We start from the raw sequence: 24,443 nt of genomic DNA, 5'->3' as shown, positions 1-24,443 counted from the left end.
CAAATTTCCCAGTAGATTCTGAATTATATTTCCTTGGAATACTCTTAGTAATATGCTAGTTTTTATTTGAATCTATCATCATTCCTTCATCAGAGCTTTAGTATTCCACCCTGTTGACCTAAAACAACAAAGATTTATTTTTGTTCATCCTAAGTGTTTATTCCTCATTGGTCAGGTAGTGCGGTGGGAAGGAGTTCTGTTCTGCTGGAGCCTTATTCAGGAAATAAGGCTGATGGAGGTTTTAGCATCTGCAATTGTCACAGATCACAGAGGGAGGAAGTAGAGAGGTCTCAATTTTGATATTAGCAGTGAGGCGTTTTCCATGTTTCAGTGTTCAGTGTTATATTTCATTTTGTGGTTTGCAATTTTGCACCATTATCATCACTTAAATCGTGAATTCATCAACTCTCCGTTTCTTGCTTAGAACACTGTAATGATAGCCTTCCATATATACTCCTCTGCTATCCTTGGATTCTCTTGTAAGCAGACTCTGGAAGTTTATTGGGAGAATACTCTTGGGACCAACAGTGTGACGGAATGCAGGAAACTGGACTAAAGGAGAAGTTGAATTGGGCTGAGATGCATACTCAACAAAGGATTTAGCTAATTCTATAGAAAGCTTTGAATATTTGTTGGTCTTTTATGGTTGTCTTAAATTGGCCTGTTGTATCAACTATTGGGTGTAGACTCCCCTTAGGAAGAGACAAGACCTTAGGCAGAAAGCTGAGTGAAGAAGACAGCTATCCATTACCAATGAAAGAAAAGGGGAATGACCTAAACTGGTGATCTGGACAGAGAACCTTGTTTTATAAGTTGTTAGGGGCCCAGTGCACCAATTCATGCACCTTGAAAGGAACTGTGGCTATTCAACCCCCTACCTCTGGCACACACTGCTCTTTTATTATATCTATAGTCTTACCCTTTCCAGAAAGTCACATAGTTAAAATCCTACACTTTTAAACTTAGCAAGATGCATAGTTTCTCCATGTCTTTTCACAGCTTGATAGCTCATATATATATATATTTAGTTCATCCCATTGTATGGTTATATAATAGTGTGTTTATCCTTTCACCTTTTGAAAGATATTCTGGTGTTTTCTGGTTTTTGGTGATTATGAATAAAGATGTTGTGAACATTTGTGTGCAGGTTTCTGTGTGGACATAAATTTTTAACTCAATTGGGTATATACCTACCTCTGGGTCATATGGTAAAATTATATTTATTTAGCTTTAGGTAAGGTCATTTTGCATTCCTACCAGCAGTAAATAGCATTTGATGTTGTCAGTGTTCTGGATACAAGGCATTCTAATAAGGTATGTAGTAGTATCTTGTTTTAATTTTCATTTCCCTAATGATAAGTCAGGTTGAATGTCTTTTCATATGCTAATTTGCCATCTTATATCTTCAAATCTTTTTGCTGTGTATTCAAATCTTTTACTCATTTTTAAATTGGGTTGTTTTTTTTTTGTTGTTGTTGAGTTTTAAAAACACTGTATATTTTAGATACAAGCTCTTTACCAGATATATTTTGCAAATAAAGTTTAATTTAAAATAAAGTTCAGTTTTTCTTTCATAGATATCACTTTTGGTGTTGTATGTAAAAGTTTATTGCTAATGTTTCTCCTACTTATCTTCTAGAAAGTCTGTTATTTATTGTAGTACTAGAGGCCCGGTGCATGAAATTCATGCACGGGATGGGGGGGTGTCCCTTCAGCACAGCCTGCACCCTCTCCAATCTGGGACCCTTTGGAGGATGTCCCACTGCCGGGGATCAAGCCTAAACTAGCAGTTGGACATCCCTCTCACAATCCTGGACTGTTGGCTCCTAATCACTCACCTACCTGCCTACCTGGTTGCCCCTAACAGCCCTTTCCCCCTCCACCCCACCTCCTGCCGGCCTGATTGCCCCTCATTGCCTATTTGTGCCAGCCTGATTGCCCCTAACTGCCCTCCCCTATTGCCAGTGTGGTTGCCTCAACTGCCCCCTCCCTGCTGGCCTGGTTCTCCTAACTGCCCCCCTTCCCGTCAGCCTAGCTGTCCCTCACTGCCCCCCTTGCTAGCCTACTCACCCCCAACTGCCCTCCTGCTGGCCTTGTCACCCCACGCAGCCTGCTTGTTCAGTCGTTTGGTGTCCCTCACTAACCCTCCTGCTGGCCTGGTCATAGGCAGCCAACTTGTAAGGCTGTGAGGGTTAATTTGCATATTACCTCTTTATTATATAGGATTGTATATTTTGGTCTACAATCACTTTGAGTTAACTTTTGTGAAAGGTATAAGGACTGTGTCTAGATTCATTTTTTTTTTTTAAACATATGGATGCTTATTCTAGTACCATTTGTTGAAGAGACTTTCTTTTCATTGAATTGCTTTTAATCCTTTGTCAAATTTCAGTTGATTATATTTATGTGGGTCTATTTCTGGGCTCTCTGTTCTATTCCATTGATTAATTTGTCGGCTCTTTTACCAATATCATGCTACCTTGATTACTGTAGCTTTATAATAAGTCTCATGGAGATACTCACATTTATGCCTAAGTATTCTGTATTTTTGCTGCTGATGATACTGTGTTTTTAGTTTTAAATTCCAAGTTTTCATTACTGGTGTAATAGGAATACAATAACTTTTGTATCCTGAAACTTTGCTATAATCACATTTTAATTTTATAAAGTTTGCTTTTGGTAGTGGTTGTTGATTTTTAAAGATTTTTTTCATAGACAATCATATTACCTGCTAATGAAGAGTTTTATTTATTTCTTACCAGTTTGTTTAGCTGACTCTTGTCTTAATGCTTAAGCTAGGATCTATAGTAGCATGTTTAATAGGAGTGGTAAAAGGCAGCCTCCTTACCTTGTTCTTAATTTTAGGGGGAAAGCATCTAATTCTCACCATTAAGTCTGAGGTTAGCTATAGGTATTTTGTAGATATTCTTTATGAAGTCTAAGAAATTTCCTTCTATTTCTAGTTTGATGAACTCATTGGGTGTTGGATTTTGTCAGATGCTTTTTCTCCATCTGCTTATATGGTCTTTTCTTCTTTAGTGATGGATTACATTAATTGGTTTTTGAATGTTGAACTAGCTTTGCATAACTGAAATATATCCCACTTGGTCATGGTGCATATGATTCTTTATATACATTGTTAATTTTTTTTTCCTTTCAACCATTTTATTTTTATACCTAGAAATTTTGTTTTAATGTTTTATATTTTCTACTTCATGATTATTTTTCCTTAAAATCCTTTAAATCATACAGACAGTATTTGTAATATCTGTAATTTGTAATAATATTTGTAATAACTGTTTTAAGGCTTTTTATTTCTGAGTTTGTTTATGTTGACTCTCTTCTGATGTGGATCACATTTTGCCTTTTCACATGTCTCTTAATTTTTTATTGGATTGTAGACATTGTGAATGTTTGGATTTGTTATTTTTGTTTAAAGGATGTTGAAGTTTATTTTGTTTGATAGGTAAAATAATTAATGTTCAGATTAATATATTTTAAGCTTTTCCTTATGTACTTATTTATTTACTTATTTATAGCTTTCTTGGGCAATTCTAGCATAGCGTTTTCTGGCATTCTGATTCAACAAGTATATCTTTGTCCATATTTCTCTACTTTCTATGATTTTATCTTTGAGTTCATAATTTCTATTTCATTATAGAACTGAGATTTTTTTTTTTTTTTTTTTTTTTAGTAAAATATAAATACCTGGTATTTTAGGCAGGAGAGAGAGGTAAAGCTAAATATATTGTTAAAGAATTTCACTGACCACTGTATAGTTTAATGGGACCACCTCTAGTGATGAGGAGTTCGGTTAGGGGGCTACTACAGGAGTCCTAGGAAGAGATGACGCCAGTTTGCTTACTGGCAATTGTGATAATGGAGATAAAAGTGTGATCATTTTCTAATTACAAACAAAAATGACATTTTTCATGAGGAAGTTTAATGAACACCATCCTAACCAAATATAACTTCATCAGGGAAAGTACAAATGGATTTTCTTTTCTTTTTATGGCTCTCTGATGTGATGTGAAAATGAAGGTATATTAATATTTTTGGCTTTCTAGAATATGCTTTTCCTAATTCCTTTTCTCTTATCTTCCTGTGATTCTTTTCTCTTCTGAATTCCTAATGATAGAATTATTTGGGTACTTTTCCTCATCCTAGAATATAAAGCTCCCAATATGAAAACTGTATGTTAATCTTTTTTCTTCTCACTACACTCAACATTGCTTTTTAAATGGTACTCCCGCATAAAGCTATAACCTACATCAGAATTTTAAAATCGAATTAATCAACATCAGAATTTTAAAAATTGAGTTAATTATGAAACATTTAGGAAGCAAGTGCTTTTTTAACTAAGTTGAAGTTAAGAGTGCTTTTTATGGTTTAGAGGTCAAAGGTTTATGACCTTTGGCCCTCTCTTCCCTTTTCCTCTAAGATCCTATAGAGAGAGTTCAGTGCTCATAGAGCATCACAGGCCAGGAAGAGTCCTTTAAAGGCTCACTACTGACCTCTTCTTTTTTCAGAAACAATCCTAAACAAGTGGCCTCAGACATGAATATCTCCACCTTGTTTTTCAGAAAACCTCTAAACAAGACTTTATAACTTCGCTTGATAAATTGTTATAGATGACTCATGTTGTCAAAAATTTCACTTTGTAATAACTAGTCTAAATATTAAATCTTGCTAACTAACAACAATTTTATGATTTTATTTTTTCTTGTAAAACTATACCTGGAAATGTCCCTTGTTTGGACCTTATGTTGTATTTTAATAATTTCCACCAGTCTAGGCATTCCCTGTTGAATGAATGGATTTAGCTCAATAGCTTCTCCATTGATGTTAGCAAGATCTGGAACTTTTGTAATATAATAGTCAGGGCTTAATTTTTCCCAAAACCATCATGACAGTTCTTGCTGGTAAAAGCTGCAGGGGTTTCCTGTGACTTTTCAGATAAAAATACCTCAACCACTATAAATCATTACTTTTGAAACAAGGGAATTTAGTTTGTTATGCATCCAAACAGCAGTTTTGGAGAATCATATGAATGTGTGTGTGTGTGTACTTGTGTGTTTCCTTAATGCTATATGAGTTGCTTCACATATCTTTGGTTGGTTAATACTATATTTACTCCCAGTTTTGGAATTCATTGTCAAATAATTTATGTTTTCTTAGCTTTTGATTTCATTATTGGTGAAAATGTTATATTTAATGATAGTCTCTCTCTTTTTTAAATGAACACACTCATTAAAAATACATGCAAGATCATTATACGGTGTTATATTTCTGACTCTAAAGAAAGGAACTTTTAAATAAATTAGTTATTGTCTCCTGCGATATTGAACATGTGGTCAGTTGTCATGTTCCTGCATCCAAATGATCAAAGTCTGAACTTCTGTCTAATTCTTCCCTGCTGTTAGGCTACCCTGTCATGATCAAGGCCTCAGCAGGTGGTGGTGGGAAAGGCATGCGAATCGCTTGGGATGATGAAGAGACCAGGTGAGATGCTGTCCAAAATATACTTTTGATGAAAATTACAGTTACTAGAGTTTTATTAAACCGACTAGTAAACAGATATCAAAAACATAATGGAGTAATTATAATCACCATCTAATTTTTGCTCTTTTCCCAATTTTAGATGGGAAAAATTGGAATAATGAGGAAACTTCCTTACTTATATTTTCATGATGATTACTCTATTATAGACAGGTTTTTACTTTATTAAACATCAACAAAGGATTACCTTTTAATTTTTACAGTCTACTTTTAAAATTTACAGTTATGATTCTATTTTCTAGGCAAAAGTTACTAACATTTGATCGTGTAATTCTAAGTGCAGCCAAATATTTAAACCATATATTTAAAAGGTGTCGTAATTTCATTTGTTTATTACTCAGTATGTACTTGCTTTCATTTCCTTGTTTATAAAAGTAGTAAAATACTTCTATAGCGTAAAATATATTTCTTTTTGGATTGGAAATTACTGTATGTCCATTTTACAGTGCACTCCATTGTAAATTTATGACATTTTAATTAGTAGTTCAAAAATTAAAAGTATCTTTTAAAACAGTAATTAAAAAACCCAAAGCATTGATTATACAAAATAATTTTTTGAAAAACTGTCTAATATGAGCAGGTTTTAGGGGACTCTTCAGATTTGTAGTCTTATTTATTTTCAGGATTGGTAGTAAGAGAGATTGATGTCATTTTTTGGAGGGGGGGTAAAAAAAAATCACTCAATAATTATTGTTGCATTTTCTACCCTTTACCCAGAAGTAAATTGGCCTTCCAAGCTGTTAATTTTGCTTTCTCCCTTTCTTTCTCTTTTCCTTCCCATTCCTCAAAATCTCTACAAGATAGCAATCTGGAGTAGTTGGTATGAAAGTCATCCAATACAACATTAAGTCAGAAATAAAGTGAGCAAGGAGGCAATATATTAGCCGTTAAAATCTTTTGGGAAGACCGCCACATTGTGGACTTAAACAGATAGTTTTAACGCCAAAAGAAAAGTGTCTCAGAACACCATTGTGTCTTTGGTTAAGTGTCAGAAAGTAATTGGCTTGTGATGTCGAGTGATGATATATGACAAATGCAGGTCTTTAAACCTCAGTCTTACTCTCAGAGTGTCACTGATACCTGATATTGACTGAGGTAATATCAGATTCTCCTCTCCCACCTTAAGCTTACCCAGCAAGAATATACTCATTGCATGGATGGCAGTATTTGTCGAGAGTCTACTGTTTTTTAATAACATTCCAGGAATACAGCAATGAAGAGAAACAAACAAAATAATTCCTTCATACAGTTTATACACTAGCTCAGGAGTTCTTAACCTTTGAATTCAAAGTCCCATAGAATTCAGGAACTGTTCGTGCAGCTGGATGAGTTTATAAAAGCACATATTTCTTTCATTATCATCTAATGGCAGTTTAGTGTTTCCTCCAATATATTCAAACTTTAATAGTAGTAGTAGTATATCTGGAGCTTTTCACCATTTAGGAAATCACATACACTATTATCTTAACACATTACAGTTATAGATATTTCTAGGTTCTACTGATTGTTAGACTTGTTGGAGCTTATTGATGAATAAAGAGCCATATACATTATATCCCAAAATTGTTTTAAAAATATTTTGATACCTGTATTTTAATATAATTTATTTCCTATGCAATTCTGTTCATTTTCTATGTGTTTTAAATCACTTTAAGCCTTGTTTTGACAGAAAGTTCATATGCTGCATGATTCTGCAAAAGGGTCATGGCATAAACAAGGTTGCAGAAAGCCTTGTACTGATAGGAAGAGATAAACAATAAACAAATTCAAAGTAAATCACGTACTATTGTGGAAGGTGATAAGGAGTATAAAAAATAAAGGAGGAACTCAAGAGATCTGGAGAAGGTTGGAGGAAATTCTCATTCTAAACAAGATGTAGGGTAGTCCCCACTGAGAACTCACATTGTAGTAAGGAGGAAAGGACCCAGACAAGGGCAGAGCTCTCTACCCGGAACATATCATGAGAGATCCAGGAGCAGCAAGGTGGCCAGATGGTGGAATGAGGGTGGGAGGGAGGAGTAGGAGATGGGTCAAGGGGTTTTGGGTGGAATGGGGGCAGATTATGTAGGATGTTGTAGAGCATTCTTAGTGAGATGACATTGGAGGATTTTGAGTAAAGAAGTCACTTTAATGGAACTTGAACAAATTCCTGATATTATTTACTTTTTAAAAAATTATAAAACATTTCAAACATATAAAAAAAAAGTAGAAGATATAATGAACTTATATATGTATCACCCAGGTTAACCAGTTATCAAGATTTTGTGGCTTAAAAAGAATCACTGATTGCTATCTTGAAATAGACTTAATGGACAGTAGAATCATGAACTCTGAAATCAGGGAAACCAGTTGGGAGGCGTTAGCAATAATCCATGCAAGAAAAATGGTGGTGGTAGCTTTCATCAGTGTAATGATGGAGGTGATAAGAGAAGAGTTTAATTCTCAAGGTCGAGGCAAAAGGATTTGATGAGTGAGTTGATGCAGAGGATGAGGGTACTCAAGGATTACCTGCAGTCACTATTTACCTTATTTTTTTGCTCTTACTCTCTCCTTGGTCTTAGTATTGATTTATAGACATTAAATGCATATGCTGCAACACTTCTTTATTGAAAATTTCTTGGGAAAGACTGAGAGATTAAGGCCAGAGAGAGGACTTTTATCTTCAAAATAGTAAGAAAGCTTTACTGAAGGGTCTGAGTCTTAGCCTCTCTGGAATTCTGTCTGGCTTGATTCCTTTTGATAGTGGGGACTTACTTACCTGTATATTACTGAGCATTGGTTAACTACGTGAAATGTTTGAAGTCATGCTGGCTGGTTGCTGTGTGTGATATAAGGGAAGCAAGTATAAGGGGAGGAGGCATGTTTAATTTCATTTTTTACCACATAATCCATTTTATTTGTCTTTTGCAATTCAGATGTTAAAGCTATCTCTTTTGCTTTAAATGTAACTCCTGTGCCAAGTAGACTTCATGGGTGGCTTGGGCTTCCTCACAGTGTGGTGGCCTTGGACTTTTTACATAGGGACCCAGTGGTCTAAGGGCAGTCGTTTCAGATACAAATGGAAGGAAGCTCTTTCACTGTTTGTAATCCAGTTTCAGAAGTCACATAGGTTCCTTTCCACCATATTTCTGCCCAAATTCCCTAGGAGAGGAATTAGATTCCACTTCAAGAGGGAATAGCAAGATTCTTAGAAGAGCACATGGAATGGGAGGGGCCACTGTGACCATCTTTGGAAAAGACAATCTGCTACAGCATCTTGGTAGGAAAGACTAATGTAATAAAGATATTAAACACAACTTAATGGTTTTATAAGAAATTTGGATTTTATGAACTTCAGTTTTTTCTCTCTCCTTGTTTCCCCTTTTGTATGTATGGCACTTAACTTACATAGCAATTTCACTGAAAGCCTTTATTTTTCATAGGATTTTAGATTTCTTATCAGTCATTTTTCCAGGGCTTATGTTAGTAACATATTCTTTTATGCTGAGGATTGCTCTAGTTTTTTGGCAGTGAGGTTTGCTGTGCTGCTCTTGATCTATGGATTTTATTATAATTTAGAATTCAGTGATCACTGTATTCATTCATATATTGGGCATCATTTGGTAAATAATTTAACCATTGTTGGCTGGTAAATGGCATATTGATTTTAAAAATATATATTTTATTGATTTTTTTTACAGAGAGGAAGAGAGAGGGATAGAGAGTTAGAAACATTGATGAGAGAGAAACATCAATCAGCTGCCTCTTGCACACCCCTCACTGGGGATGTGCCCGCAACCAAGGTACATGCCCTTGACCGGAATCGAACCTGGGACCCTTCATTCCTCAGGCCGATGCTCTATCCACTGAGCCAAACCGGTTTTGGCGGCATATTGATTTTAAATATGCTCATCAAGTCACAAAAGTACACACACAACTTTTCTACCTAAAATATTATTCTCTTCAACTTGATAAATAAATCATCTCTGAAACTTGGTTGAGATTAACAAAAGCATCACATATTTGATTTAATGATATATGCTTTTTTGTTTTTTGTTAATCCTCACCTGAGGATATTTTTCTATTGGCTTTTAGAGAGAGTGGAAAGGTGGGAGAGACGCAGAGAGAGAAACATCGATATGAGAGAGACACATCAATTGGTTACTTCATGCATGTACCCCTACCAGGGCCAGGGATCAAGCCTGCAGCCAAGGTATATGCCCTTGACCAGAATCAAATTTGGGACTCTTCAGTCTGAGGGTCAACACTATCCATTGAGCCAGAGTAGCTAGGGCCATGCTGCTCTATATTCTGGAAAAATAAAACATATGCAAAATTTGAGAGAATAGTTAAATAAATTTAACTATTTAATTTAAAATTTTTAAAAAAGTGCTCTATATTCTGGTGAAATAAAACCTATGCAAAATTTGAGAGAATAGTCCAAAAATCCCCATGTATTTATCTTCTACAGCCACCAGCTATTAATATCATGCTGCATTGCACATCTATTCCCTGTCTATATGGTTGGGAGGGAGGCAATTGTGTTTAAAGGTATATTTAAAAAATCAGGAAATGTTCTTGAGGAGCCTCCTGTTGGCTGTAGTTCTGCTCCAGCTGTGCAGTTGGCCAGGTCATTTACATTTTTGTGTGCATCTGACTATTGAGTCTAATGGATATGCACTTTTATATTTTTTATTAGTGAAATCATGGTATACTCGAGGCCTGGTGCATGAATTCATGCACGGGTGGGATCTGGCCAGCCCGCCCCATCAGGGCCAATGGGGAGGGGGGCCACTGAGGGAGGGGTTTTATGTGGTTGACTGGCTGTCCCTGTCCCCTGGTCGAACGGACAAATTGCATATTAGCCTTTTATTATATAGGAATAGGGTTGAAGAAATGGAACTTTATATGATTGGTATGGTTTATTAAAATCTCAGGTTTAACTGTTGGTGAAATAAGTACCAGTATTCCTGTTTAGATATAAAATCTAAGATCAGGGAAGTTAAATCAATCACCCAAGGTCATAGAGCTAGTAAGAGGAAGAGCTGTAGTTCAACCAAAGTTAACTTGGTTATTTGTTTACTAAGTGAGTTTTCCTGCTTTGTTTAGAAGTAAGCCAAAATAAGTATTTAATTATTTCTCTTTTATATTAAGGGCTATATTTTTTTGTTTGTGTGCTTGACTATTCTGTTTTCCTTTACAGGGATGGCTTTAGGTTTTCATCTCAAGAAGCTGCTTCTAGTTTTGGTGATGATAGGCTACTAATAGAAAAATTTATTGATAACCCTCGTCATATAGAAATTCAGGTTGGTACATTTTAAGATAATTTCTAATTATTATGACTTTAAATATGTAATTTATTCCTATTAGAAACATATCATTTCTTCCAGTTAGAATGATTGTGAATTGTTCTGCTTTGTTGGAATAAGTATGAAATAAAGTACATAAATTGATAATCTACCTTTGGAATCTGGTATGCTTTTGTCAAAGTGCCAAAATGTCAGAATGCGGAATGATATAAAAGCCCAGCTCCAGAAAGAAGCTGTCCCAAGATCTCTGGGCAGGCAAATGTATTACACTTAGAGACTCATTTGAATGTCTGAGATTGGGCCATTTTAGGGCATTTTAAAAAGAAAAGTGCCTGACCTAGACTTTTGTATCATTTCAGTTGACCAGATGTCTATGTGGCTCACTGTGATAGTAGGCATTCTAGTAGGAGTTAGTTGTATAGAGATGAGGGAATCAAATTTGCTACTTCAATTAAGATTTTATTGGAACTGTTAAAGTGGTTGTAAGAGTTGGTTGCAAAAACAAAATGTTTTTTTTTTTTAATTAAACATAGAAGAAAAAGAAGACAATCCCACTCCTGATTGCCAAAAGTAATAGGTATTCTAACATCTCATACCATAGATTATTTTTGTTTGTTCTTAAACTTTATATAAATGGAATCAGGCAATACATACTTGGTTATGCCTGGCTTCTTTTGCACATCATCATTCTTTGAGATTCTTTCATGAGGCTATTTTATCATTCATTTTTTAAAAATTGCTCTGTGCTATACTATTGTTTGAATAACCTGTAATTTACCCATTTTCATATTGGTATATCATGTTTTTTCTAGTTTTTTAATATTATGAATAAAATGCTATGTTTTTTTATGGACATATACATTCTTCTTTGGATATACTAAAGAGAGGTATTGTTGGATTACATGGTAAGGTTATGCTTAGTTCTAGTAGATACTGTGGTTGTCCTAACATATACTCCACAGCAATATACAGTATGAAAGTTTCCATTGCTGCTATCCTTTCTAACACTTGGTATTCTCAAATTTTTAGATATTTAGCCATTTTGTCAGACATGTAGCAGTCTGTTTTAATTTGCATTTTCCTGATAATGACTGATATTGAGCACCTTGTTATAAGTGTATGACCAGGTGGATATCTTATTTTGTGAAGTTACTGCTCAAGTCTCATACTTGCCTCTCCCCCCTTTAAATTAGATTTTTAAAAATTACTAAATGGTTAGAACTATTTATCTTTTTTATTTGAGTCTTTTGCCGGTTATATGTATTGTGTGTGTCTTCTGGACAGATCATTTTTGTGACACTTTTCAAGTTAGTTGTTTGCCTAGAACATTGCCATATGGGATAGTGCAGGATGTGAATACTGTGATTTGTGTTGTGGGCCATCTTTGGATATTAGCTACCACAATTTATTCTCTTACACCCAATGATCGTGTCCTTTCCATAAGCAGAATATACCCACTTTCCTTCCAAGACCAGGATCTTGTCTACAGACTTGGTCCAGGTCTGGCTGAGGCCTCTTGTATATAGTCCCTTAAGGGCAGTTCTTCTGGTGGGAGAACCTCTGAATTTAAAGACAGCCTGTGACACCTACTCATCCAGCATATAGTGATGAGAAAAGGATACACACTGCAATAAAATACCACCATTCACCAAGATAGTAAAAACTGAGAACCAGCAATTAAAGCTGAGAGACTTCTTAAAGAGGTTCTTGTGGTAATTTTAGATGTACTTATTGCAACTATCTTTTAGAACCATAGAAATAAAATTCCACCTTGTGGTATTTTATTACTACAGTGTTTTCCTTTTGTTTGAAATCATTCTTGAGGTTTAGATAGATTTTATTTTATAGTTTACTGTATCTGTTATAAAGATGATCTGCTTTTTTGTTTTATTTTTCATTATCCATATAAAATATTAAGATTATATTAGCTGCTATTTATAATGCATGAGGAAACTTAATGACTTATTCAGGGAGATTACATAGCTGTTTAGAACTAAAATTGGTGCCTTGTTTTTTGGTTTGTAAATAATTTTGGTTTGTAAAAAAAAGAATAGCTTTTACTTCTGTTTAATATATGAATTCAGTAATAAGCATTTCCTCTTTAATTCTGAAAAGAGATTATCCCAATCATGAAAATCAAACATTCTATGCAAAAACATTAACAAAGAGTCTGTTTTAGGGTTGCCAAATTTAGCTGATAAGATACATGTTAAATTTAAATTTCTATTAAACAGAGATTTTTTTTTTTTTTTTTTTTTTTTTTTTAAGTACAAGTATGTCCTTTGCAGTATTTGGAGCATGTTTTTATTAATTTTTTTCATTGTTGTCAGGAATTAAAATTTCCCCAGGTATACTGTTTTATCTGATATCCCAGCTTATTTTCCATTATTGCAAACTAGAGGCCCAGTGCATGAAATTCATGCATTGGTAGGGTCCCTAGTGGCTGGCAGTAGCTGGCCGGGTACTCCCTCCCTTTCCCAAGGTGGCCCTGCCCCCTGGTCAAACTCCCACGAGAACTCCCTGTCGAGGGGACAATTTGCATACTACACTTTCATTATATAGGATGGGAAAAATCATTATATGCTATATATTAACCCCAGACCATTTACTAGTTTCCTATACCAGAAATAAAACACAATAAAAGCATCCATATATAAATAATGGACTTGTATTGGGTATAAATAGAAAAGCATTTCCTGATTAATAGACAGTTAATCCTGTTAACAACAACAGATGTTTGTAACAACACTCATGGGTCTCCTAAGCACGAGGACATTTAGAATATCTATCCCCTTATTGACACTCGATGTCTTTCACAAAATTTGTATAATTGATGCTAATAGTTTACCCACTGCTTTCAAAATGTAATATGAGAGTTTTTATTTCAAGTGTTTTTGATTAAAATGTTTTGAGTTTTGGGGTTATAAATATAAAGTTTTCTCTATTAACATTAACTAAAAGAGGAATGAATATGTTCTATGAGATTTGAGTATTAAAAACTAAAGGGTGTTGCATGGACAAAATGTTAGCGGGACGGACACATGCTCTATGGGTACGGCTCTATATTTTTTCAGATGGCATTGCCTTTTCAGGTTTTAGGTGATAAACATGGGAATGCTTTGTGGCTCAATGAAAGAGAGTGCTCAATTCAACGAAGGAATCAGAAAGTGGTGGAAGAAGCACCAAGGTAAGTCTCTCTCCATGAGTATTTGTAATAGTCTGCTTTTATATATTTCCTTTTCATTTTATTGGCTAAACTTGCTTTAGTAGTCATAGCAAAAACTATATTTTTATAATTAAGACTTTGCCACTTGATCTTTCTCAGTACTTCAGTGCATGAAAGTAAGAGACTTGAAATATAAATTGGGGCTTTATTAGAGATGGAAGTTGGTTGGATAACCAGCTGTGATGCCCACAGGCTTATAGGTAATATAGACCCTATGGGTATTTCTGGGCATGTGGAATTTCTGGGGTACATGCCTTGTAGGCTCTCCTGTTGATGATGGTGTCACAAAGTTGATATTTTATTAAGTTGTACACTTGAAACCTGTATGGTTTCGCAAAGCAATGTCACCCCAATAAATTTAATTAAAAAACAAACAAATCACCAAAAAATTGTATCTATCAAAGGGATAAAAAAAAAAATTAGGTTGATCCAGAATTTCTTGAATTTATCCTACCATGAAAAGGCTCCTGGGCATGGTTCTTAGAAATTTCATAATTTATCAGAACTACTTTGGACACTTTTCCAAGCCACCTTTCATGGAACTTCATTTTCAATTTGGTGCCAGGTTGGTATTTCTATATATTCTGGTGTTACTTTAGTTAGTGTCCATTGCCATTTTTAATAACCAGGCTCTAAGGAATATAGCCAATTGTGGCTTTGATCAGCCTAGTCAGTGTGACTTGATATAAAGGGTGTATAGTTTCTGAAAAGAGTAGGATGAATATGAACGAATTTTTAATCACAGAGTAATGGTAAAAATCAAATTCTACTTTAATTATATTAGTTGTTAAAATATGGTATTTTAAAATAGAGTCCCAAATCCTTTGCTACTTCTCTTGTTGAGGAATTGAGGGCATCAATGTTCCCTCCCCTTGATTCTGTGCTCTGTGACTATTTGACCAATCATATCTAATAAAAGAGTAATATGCAATTGACCGTCATGCCAAGATGGCCACCCCCATGTGGTCAAAGATGGCTGCCCCCATGTGGACATGAGATGACTGCCACAAGATGATGGCCTGCAGGGGAAAACAGATGTGGGAAGTTAGGGGTGACCAGGCCAGCAGAGGAGGACAATTGGGGGTGACCAGGTCAGTAGGGGGACAGTTGGGGGGACCACCAGGACTGCAGAGGAGGGTATTTGGGGAGGGCCAGACCTGCAGGGGGTACCAGTCCTGAAGGGAAGGGTAGTAGGGAGGGGACCAGGCCTGCAGAGAGGGCAGTTGTGGGCTATCAGGCCAGCAGGGAGGGCAGTTAGGGGTGACTGGACCAGCAGAGGAGGGCAGTTGGAGGAGACTAGGCCAGCAGGAGAGGGAAGTTTGGCAGGGCCAGGCCTGTAGGGGTGGGCAGTTGGGGGCAACCAGGCCTGCAGGGGAAGGCAGTTGGTGGTGACCAGGCCTGCAGGAGAGGACAGTTAGGGGTGATGAGTCTGGCAGGGGAGGGCAATTAGAGGTGCCCAGGCAAGCAGGGGAGGGCAATTAGGGGCAATAGGGCTGGCCAGGGAGCAGTTAGGTGTCGATCAGGCTGGCAGGGGAGTGGTTAGGGGATGATCAGGCTGGAGACACCCTTACGGAGGCTCAACCAACTGGAAGTCAGTCCTGCAGTCAGCACTGGTTGCCATGATGACCTGCAGTGCTGACTGCTCTGGCTGCAGGCATGGTGACCCAGCACTGACTGATGAAGTGGCTGTGAATCAGGCACAGAGAGAGGCCTAAAGAGAGAATCAGGGTCTGATCTATAGCCTCTGTGGCAGCCATTGATCAGCACTTGCCTCTCTCTCTCTCTGGGCCTGGCTAGCAGCCGTGCCTCCATTTCTCTTCAGGCCTCCACCAGGGCTGTTGATTAGCCCTGCCTTTGTGATTACGCCCTGTTGATAGGCCCAGATACATTGACTGGCATACAAACCAATTAATCAGAACCAAATCTGGGTGAGGTGTGAGGAGCCAATGGCTGCCTAGGAGGCGGAGCTTTTGATGCTGACTGGCACAGAAACCGATCAATCAGAACCAAATTGGCTGGCAGGGGAGGGCAGTTGGGGGCAAGGTCAGGCCGGAGGGGAGGCAATTGGGGGTGAGATCAGACTGGCAGGGGACAGCAGTTGGGGGCAATCAGGCCAGCTGGGGAGCAGTTAGATGTTAATCAGGCTGGCAGGGGAGTGGTTAGGGGCAATCAGGCAAGCAGGCAGGCGAGTGGTTAGGAGCCAGAAGTCCTGGATTGTCAGAGGGATGTCTGACAGGGATTGGGCCTAAACTGACAGTCAGCCCCTGAAGAGTCCCAGATTGGAGAGGGTGCAGGCTGGACTTCCTGCGTCCCTCCCCCCATGCATGAATTTCATGCACCAGGCTTCTAGTATAAGTATATGTGAAGCATATCATATGAAATCTTAAATTGATACAGATGATCAGATCTGTGTAAATTTTAAGGACTTTTTTTATATAATGTACACAAAAGATAACTTTATTTTTGTTTAAAACATTTCACTCTTTCTGTACTTGCAGCATTTTTCTGGATTCTGAGACTCGGAGAGCAATGGGAGAGCAAGCTGTAGCTCTTGCCAAAGCAGTCAAGTATTCTTCTGCTGGAACTGTAGAGTTCCTTGTGGACTCAAAGAAGAATTTTTATTTCTTGGAAATGAATACCAGACTCCAGGTAACAAAAACTCAGTTTCTTATTCCTTTCCATGCCTCTATACTTAAACCTTCCTTGCTTACCCCTTTTTGAATTTTATAAAAGTTAAAATTCAACTTCAGAAAATGTTAAAGACTTAATTTTTATGCTTTGCTAAGACATCTGTTAGGAATGATGGACAGTGTCAAGTTAATTTGGTGGCCAGGATCTAGCCTTCTGTTTTGTTACTGTTAATACTTCATATGGGAAATTCTACTTAAAAAAAATTTTTTTTATTGAACCTCTCTCAATGAACTACTCTAGATATGATAAATAGAAAGGGATTAAGTACTTACACATCTTTGGAAGGGATTAATGAAAAAAGGGCACCTAGAATGAGCTTCTAGAAATGACTCTCAGAACTACACCACCAACCTGGCTTCCAGAACAGCCATTTCTGCCAGTTACAAGGTTGAGAATTCGAGTGGCTGCCCCTGCAGCTGTTGACTTTAGGGATATACTACTTCCTTCTGACTTGATTTTTCTTTACACTTTCCTTTTTCTTTTATTTAAATTGTGAACTATAAAAACATAGAGAAAGGTGTCTAAAACACAAACAAATAGTTAAACAAATTATTATAAATAAAAATCCATGTGAGCATTATATGGGTCTAGAAGTATGAAATTGTCAGCACTTTGGCCTTGCTTCCATCCCTTCCTCCCCCTTCTCAGCTCTTCCTACTTCTCCTTTCCTAGAGCTGTGTACCATTCTGACCTTATTCTAAATACCTCCCTGCATTTCTCTGTAGTTCTTCCTTTGAAATGTACACACCTAAGTAGTTTAAGAAATTTTGCCTGTTTCTTTCTTTCTTTTCTTTTTTTAACTTTAAATCAGTGGGATCATATATTACATAATTTTTTTGTACCTGGCTTCTTTTCTCAATATTATGCTTGGGAGAATCAAACTCGTTTTATGTAACACCCAAGTGATACTCCTTTGAAGAAAATGCTACTATTTATCTCTTTTACTTCTTTTGCTTGTGGGTATTTGTTTCCAGTTTTTTTGCAGTTTGTATTAGTTTGCTAGGGCTCTAGTAACAAAGTATCAGAAACAGGGTGGCTGAAACAATAGAAATATACTTTCTCAAGTTTCGGGAGGCCAGAAGTCTGAAATCAAAGTGTTGGTTTCTTCCTGGGAGCTCTCAGGAAGAATCTGTTCTCTGCTTCTCTCCTAGCTTTTGGTAGCTGCCAACAAACTTTGGCATTCCTTGCCTTGTTGGCAGCATAACTCCAATCATCACATGGCATTATCCCTTGTGTTTCTATGTCCAAAGACCCCCCCCCCCTTTTTTTTTTAAATAAGGACACTAGTCATTGATTTAGGCCCCACTCGAATCCAGTATGACTTCATTCTAACTTCATTACATCTGCCAAGACCCTATTTCCAGATAAGGTCACATTCATAGGTTCTGAGCAGACAAACATTTGCAGGAGACACTACTTAATCCAGTACATAATTCAAAACCACATGTGTCAGTAATTCATTGAGCTGTACATACATGTGTTGTATACACTTTTCTCTTTGTATGTTATATTTAACAAAAAGTTTTTAAAGATAAAACACATATGATCTATAGCAGGGATTTTCAACCTTTTTTTTTTAATTTTTTAAAATCTAGTAGTACATATAATCTAATTACCAAAATTTTGCCGCACAGCAAAAAATATATATTTTTGCTGATGTAACAAAAAAGGTATAAATTTCATTTATTTAAAAAATAATAACTACCTACCCTTTGTGCTCCAAAGTTACTTTTTGTAAAAATTAGGTGCCTATACTGTATATAAGGATTTCTGATACCAAGAATTATTTTACCAGTCAGACAGAACCTAATTATGTATGCTATGTGACTATTAAGATGGAACTCTGTATCAGGTCCTATATATTTACTAGAGGCCTGGTGCATGAAATTTATACGTGTGTGTGTGTGTGTGTGTGTGTGTGTGTGTGTGTACGTACGTACCATCCTCTGGCCATGGATGCATTCCTCAACCCAGTATTTTTATGGAGGCTTCATCACTTAGGCATAATTGATTATTAACTCATTTTCCAACCCTTTTCCTTTTCTCTGGAGGATCAATGTGGGATGGAAAATTGAAAGCTTTTAATCTTGGCTTAGTTTTTTTAGAGATCAACCTCCATTCAGGAGCTCAAGAATTATCCCATTAGCACTGAAGGTTCTCTGCTCAATCAAGAAATTATAAGAAACTCCATGTCAGGAACCAGGATTAAAGACCAAATATTAGCAGGAACCAGGGACAGAGACCAATATATTCCTTATTTTACAGGTTTGCTTGTGATAAATTCTTTGTTGACAGCTAGTGACTTTATCTTTATACATAAAAGCTGTTTTTACTCTGGGAATTAATTTGTCAGTATTTTGTATCAACTCACTGAAGATATTCTTCTTCTGTCTTTGGTTATATCTGGTGGGACTTCAGCCCTAATTCTACCAACTACTTCTTTGGAGATAATCCTATATAATAAAAGCCTAATATGCAAATTGACTGAATGGCAGAACAAGCAGTCGCTATGACATGCATTGACCAGCAGCGGGTGGACACAATGCAGGAGCTGCCCCCAGGCCAGCCAAGTTGGGCTCCTCCCCCCCCCTCCCCCGCCCATCGCCCTGCCAGTTATGCCACAGATCGGCCCTGATCGCCATCAAGGCCTAGGAACCCTACCTGTGCATGAATTTTGTGCACCAGTCCTCTAGTTACTTTTATATTTTAATGGCATTTATGAACTTCTCTTTCTTCTTAAGACTTTAAGTTTTTCTTTGATAAATGCACATATGTATTTGGAATTTATTGACTTTCTTGAGTCTATGGATTAATATCTTTCAATATTTTTGGAAAATTCTCTGCCATTATCACTTTTGACATAATCTCTTTTCCTTCCTTATTGATTCCAGTCATTTAGAAAACTTTTATATATTAAAAACTTTATGTTAGACCTTAATGTATCTTTTGTGTTTCTTACTCTCTCTTTGATATCTTCCATCTTTTTTTGGACATTTTCTTCTAACCTATCTTTTTTTACTATCTCTTGAGCTGTACTTAACTATCCATTTAATTTCTAATTTTATTTGTTCATATTTCAGTTCTAGAATTTTTATTTGGTTCTTTAAAAATGATTCAGCCGAAACCGGTTTGGCTCAGTGGTAGAGCGTAGGTCTGCGTACTGAAAGGTCCCAGGTTCGATTCTGGTCAGGGGCATGTACATTGATTGCGGGCACATCCCCGGCAGGGGGTATGCAGGAAGCAGCTGGTCGATGTTTCTCTCTCATCGACATTTCTAGCTCTCTATCCCTCTCTCCTCCTCTCTGTAAAAAATCAATAAAATACATTTAAAAAAAAAAAGATTCAAACTTATCTCTTTTCATCTTCTCACCAAATTTTTAAACTTAGCTTTTATTTCTTTGAACATAGTTTACTTGTTGTTTTGTAGTGTGTGTCTGCTCATTTCAGAATCTGAAGCCTAATGACTATGTGGGAACTGTTGTCTGTGCTGCTTCTTGGTCGTGATGTCTGGTTCCTTGTGTGCCTTCTCATCTTTAACTGTATACTAATTATTTAAAAATTGTTCTTAATAACAAGTTGAAAACTAGAATGATGTATTTTTTCATGTAGAGATTTTTCAATTTTTCGGCCACATGCCTGTGAACGGTAGTAATTTGTGGGTACAGTATTCTAAGTGTGAAGTTCCTTGGACTCCTGAGGGCACACTAAGGCCAGCTGCAGTTCTAGAGAATGGTTTGTTTTATTCCAGTTCACTCACCCTGAGGTTGCATTCCTTCATGGCCTCAACTTAAAGTGAGGATGATATATCAACATCCTCTCCCTGGTCTTTGTGGTTTAGTTGTACATTTAATTTCTCGATGCTACCAGAAATATAGCTTAGATATGTAGTTGTGTTTTCCTGGAATGTTAAATGCTTATAAGTAAAAATGGTAATGAGTATTGGACTTATGTCTCCCTGTTGAATTTTGGCTGATAATTTCTTCCTATATTCTTAGTGTTTTGAAAATATTTTTTAAAAGACGCCCATCCCTAAATGCTACCTAGGCCCAAGTAATTGTGAGCACAAGTCCCAAGAGGATGCATTTAGAGGTACATTATACCTGTGGATTAGATAAATGTGTGCCCTGAGTCTTAACACCCCTCACCCCAAACCAACAACAAACAAGACAACAAATACTAGTAAGTGCATGTTGGAATACGGTTTCAAAAAACTCCTAAACTCACACCTATTCTTGCCAGTGGGAAATCCGCAGAATGATGGCCTGTGCCTCACTGCTGCCTTACTTTCCCCTTCCAAATCTCATGCATATAAGTTAGATTGACACATCCAAAATCTCCTCCAGTTGCTCTGAGAACCTTAGCTGCAAGGGAGTCTGGGAATAGAGTTTTTATCCTATTATCTTCTGTAGAATAAGGGAGTATCCTAGAAGGAGTTTAGAATGAAGGTTGAGTACCAGTCCTCCATTTTCATATGACTATCTCAAGCATTTTAATCTATGTTATGTGTACAAAACGAAAAACATTATCCTATTGTAATTATAAAGTATAACTATCAAATAATGAAAATGATTTTTTAATTTACTATGGTAGAAATTATATAGGTGCATTTTGAGCATAATATAAATATTTATAGAGTTTATATAGGTATTAACTCAGTAGTGGTTAAAACTTATGATACTTCCTTTTGGAATTCCTTATTTAGCCTATATTCTGTTGTGCATGTCATGAGAAGTTACAGAATTTTGCACTTTTTGAAATTAATTTAATTTTGATTAAAAGTATTTCTTTATAACTAAATTATCTAATTAGATAATTAGCTGTGAAATCATGTTTTTGATTAAAATGGAGACTTTATTATGCCATAATGAGAATAATAGCTTGTAATATGAATCTGAAGGCAATTTGAAGTGACAAAACATTTGTATTTTATTCCAGACATAAGAGGTACTAAATTTGTTTAGTTTGGGTACTGTATCAGAACTTATTGAATTAATAACCAGTGTCCTTTTTTAGGGCATTTTGTTACTATGTTCTTGTGGCTTTAAAAAAAAATTGTTTCTCGCTCATTTATGTCAGCCCATAAGTTTTTTCAATAAGTTTGCCTCATGGTTGTTTTTATATAGGACCAACCCAAAGTTGATCTTTATAACAAATAATTCTATTCATTCAGTCAATTTCATTTAGGTATTGTATCTTGGATGGCTTAGTAGGAAATTACGTTGTATATCGTCAAAAAAGATTATAAATAAATTTCAGGAAAAAATTTAAATTGAAGAATTTCATCGTATGAGATCTGCCAGTACTAAATTCTAAAGTATTTATTATCACACTTTGATATATTTGTGTCTCCTAGTTAATGTTAAATGATATTTATTTTTCTTTTTGTATTTACTTTTAGTGACAATAATCCTTTCAGTTATCAAACAAATGAATTTTGGCATTTTTAGAATGTATTTGTGTGCTGGGGGTTATTTGGTGGCAGAGGCTGTAACTGAATGGAGGCATGAGAGAAGAATCTAGGATTTCATAGTGTGTAAAAAGCCATTCTTACATATTTCAAAGACTTCTTTCTGATGTCGTTTAAAATTTCAAAATTTCTTTTACTAGATCATCTCTTTCAAATATTGCTACTCACTTTAAATTATAATGCTTAAGGCACATTCACCAAGTTCTTTATCTTATAAGATATATGTTATTGCTAATTAGTGTTTCAGTTTGAAACTGGAGCGCTATAATTTCCCTCCTCACCTCCTCAAAATTTCCCGATTGAACTGTCACTTTTTCTGGAATCAGAACTAAAACTTTTTTTTTCTGGTAACAGAAATGTGAGAAGTATGTTTTGCTAGATTTCCTTAAGAGCAAAATTGTTAGAGAACAGAAAGAGTTCATCCTCCGGGCACTAGCCGAGCCAAACACTAGACACTGAGAATTGCAGTGGAGAAAGATTGGCTATTTTATTGATGAATGGTGCCATCCAGGAGAGCAGGAAGCTAATGCTCAGAAGCCTCAACTCCCCAGTGGCGTATAGGTTGCAGTTATACGGGGCAAAATCACAAAATACTGTGGGTTAGTGATTGGGGTTTGCTGGAAGCTGATTGGTGGAGGTGAGGTAAGGGTAATGAATCATTTCTTCAGGTTTAGAAGACAGCTCTGAGGTCTGTTCTGGTGTCCCTCTGTCTGGTTTCATGAGAAAGTAATGAGGAGGTCATTCCACCTTAGGGCTTAGGAACTGAAACATAACTTCTAACTTAGGTCAAGATGTAATCTTCAGCTTGCCAGGGATACACACTGTGTGGACCTTAGTCAGGTCCAGGCTACTGTCTTCTGCTACCTTGAGGACTGTTTATTATCCAAGAGAAAGGCTAGGTGTCTGCAGGTGGAATGGGTGTGTATGTAGAGAGAGGTGGTGGTGGTGGTGGTGGTGGTGGTGGTGGTGGTGGGATGATTTCTAGAGCTAGGATTTAAAACTAAATTTAATCAATGCCATAAGGACCCTAGGTTTCAGAATTTGATGTAATAGAGTTTCTCCTTAAAGATACATAACACCGAGAAAGTCACCAGGTTTGGTGTATAAATAAAATACTTTGTTCAATTGACAGGTTATTTTTCTTAGTCTGATCAAAATTTATGTATCAGAATAGCCTATATGCTTGTTGTCAGTTTTTAAAGTCACTGTTTTTTTTGGTTGCTTAAAGATAAAATTCAAATACTTTATCATCAATAGTCCCTTTTCCCTGCGTCCTTAATCTCCCCTGGGAGCTTTCTTTCCTGCTAAAGCCTTACAGGTTAGGAGAGACCCCTTTTCCTGAATGCGCCATTCAGTCTGACCTCTGTGTGCCTTTACTGTGTGATTTTCTTTGCTTGGAATGGTCTATTCACTTACTGTCGTAGAAGCTCACATATATGTCCACCCATACACATCTCACCTGTTCCCTTTTTTCTGCACATGAAAGATGGTTAGCTAGAAGGTGAGATACCCTATTCAAAATATGGTTTTGTTCAAATGCTATTTTAATGAACTAAGTTAAATATAATTTGCATAAATAACTTTGTTTCTTATTTTATTGAATGATAATACTAAGAATTAGTAATACTTGATAAAAGAAAAAATACTTGAAAAAATAGCGATTCTAAAATAGTGATGCATTAGAAAAGTAACTCTCCATACCACATTTTTATCACATACATTTATTTAGTTTCTTCCAGAAGCCTATATTTCCTGACTGGATTAACAAATAAATCCATATATATAAAGCCTAAGTGACCAGTTGACCAGCTGGCCGGTAGCTGTGACGTGCACTGACCACCAGGTGCAGACACTCAGTGCAGGACTGGAAACCACAGGGGCGATTGGGGCTCGCGGCTTCCGGCGCCAAGTGATCAGGACTGGAGCCAGGGGCCAGCAGCAGGTGCGAGCGGTGGCTCCAGTGCCGACACTGGGTGTGAACAGGGCCAGCACTGGTGGTGGGTACGAGTGCCCGGTGGGACTGTGGCGGGCGGGAGCGAAGAAGTTTCAGTAACCACCAGAGGCTCACTCCAATGACAGCGACCAGTGCCCCGCCTTGGTCTAGCGCCCCCCGCTCACTTGCTCCACCATCCTGCCACAGCCGATGCCTGCCATGTTCTGCGCGTGCCCCCTGGTGGTCATCTCACATCATAGCAATCAGTTGTTTGGTTGT

At 36.7% G+C, this 24,443-nt stretch overlaps 1 protein-coding gene across 1 annotated transcript in view; it reads left to right on the top strand.

Moving 5' to 3' along the window:
* PCCA (propionyl-CoA carboxylase subunit alpha) overlaps positions 1 to 24,443 on the top strand; it is a 348,368-nt gene that overhangs the window by 133,986 nt on the left and 189,939 nt on the right. The window contains exons 9-12 of the mRNA XM_084880267.1: positions 5,424 to 5,502; positions 10,742 to 10,844; positions 13,940 to 14,034; positions 16,572 to 16,722. Coding sequence (XP_084736393.1) covers positions 5,424 to 5,502; positions 10,742 to 10,844; positions 13,940 to 14,034; positions 16,572 to 16,722 — 428 coding nt within the window. The remainder of the gene's footprint in view (positions 1 to 5,423; positions 5,503 to 10,741; positions 10,845 to 13,939; positions 14,035 to 16,571; positions 16,723 to 24,443) is intronic.

This window comes from Pipistrellus hanaki (assembly GCF_964339955.1).
Source record: "Pipistrellus hanaki genome assembly, chromosome: 3".
In the NCBI taxonomy this organism is placed as follows: Eukaryota; Metazoa; Chordata; class Mammalia; order Chiroptera; family Vespertilionidae; genus Pipistrellus; species Pipistrellus hanaki.
The sequence above is the reverse complement of the archived record's forward strand: the minus strand, read 5'-3'. Positions and strand labels throughout refer to the sequence as shown.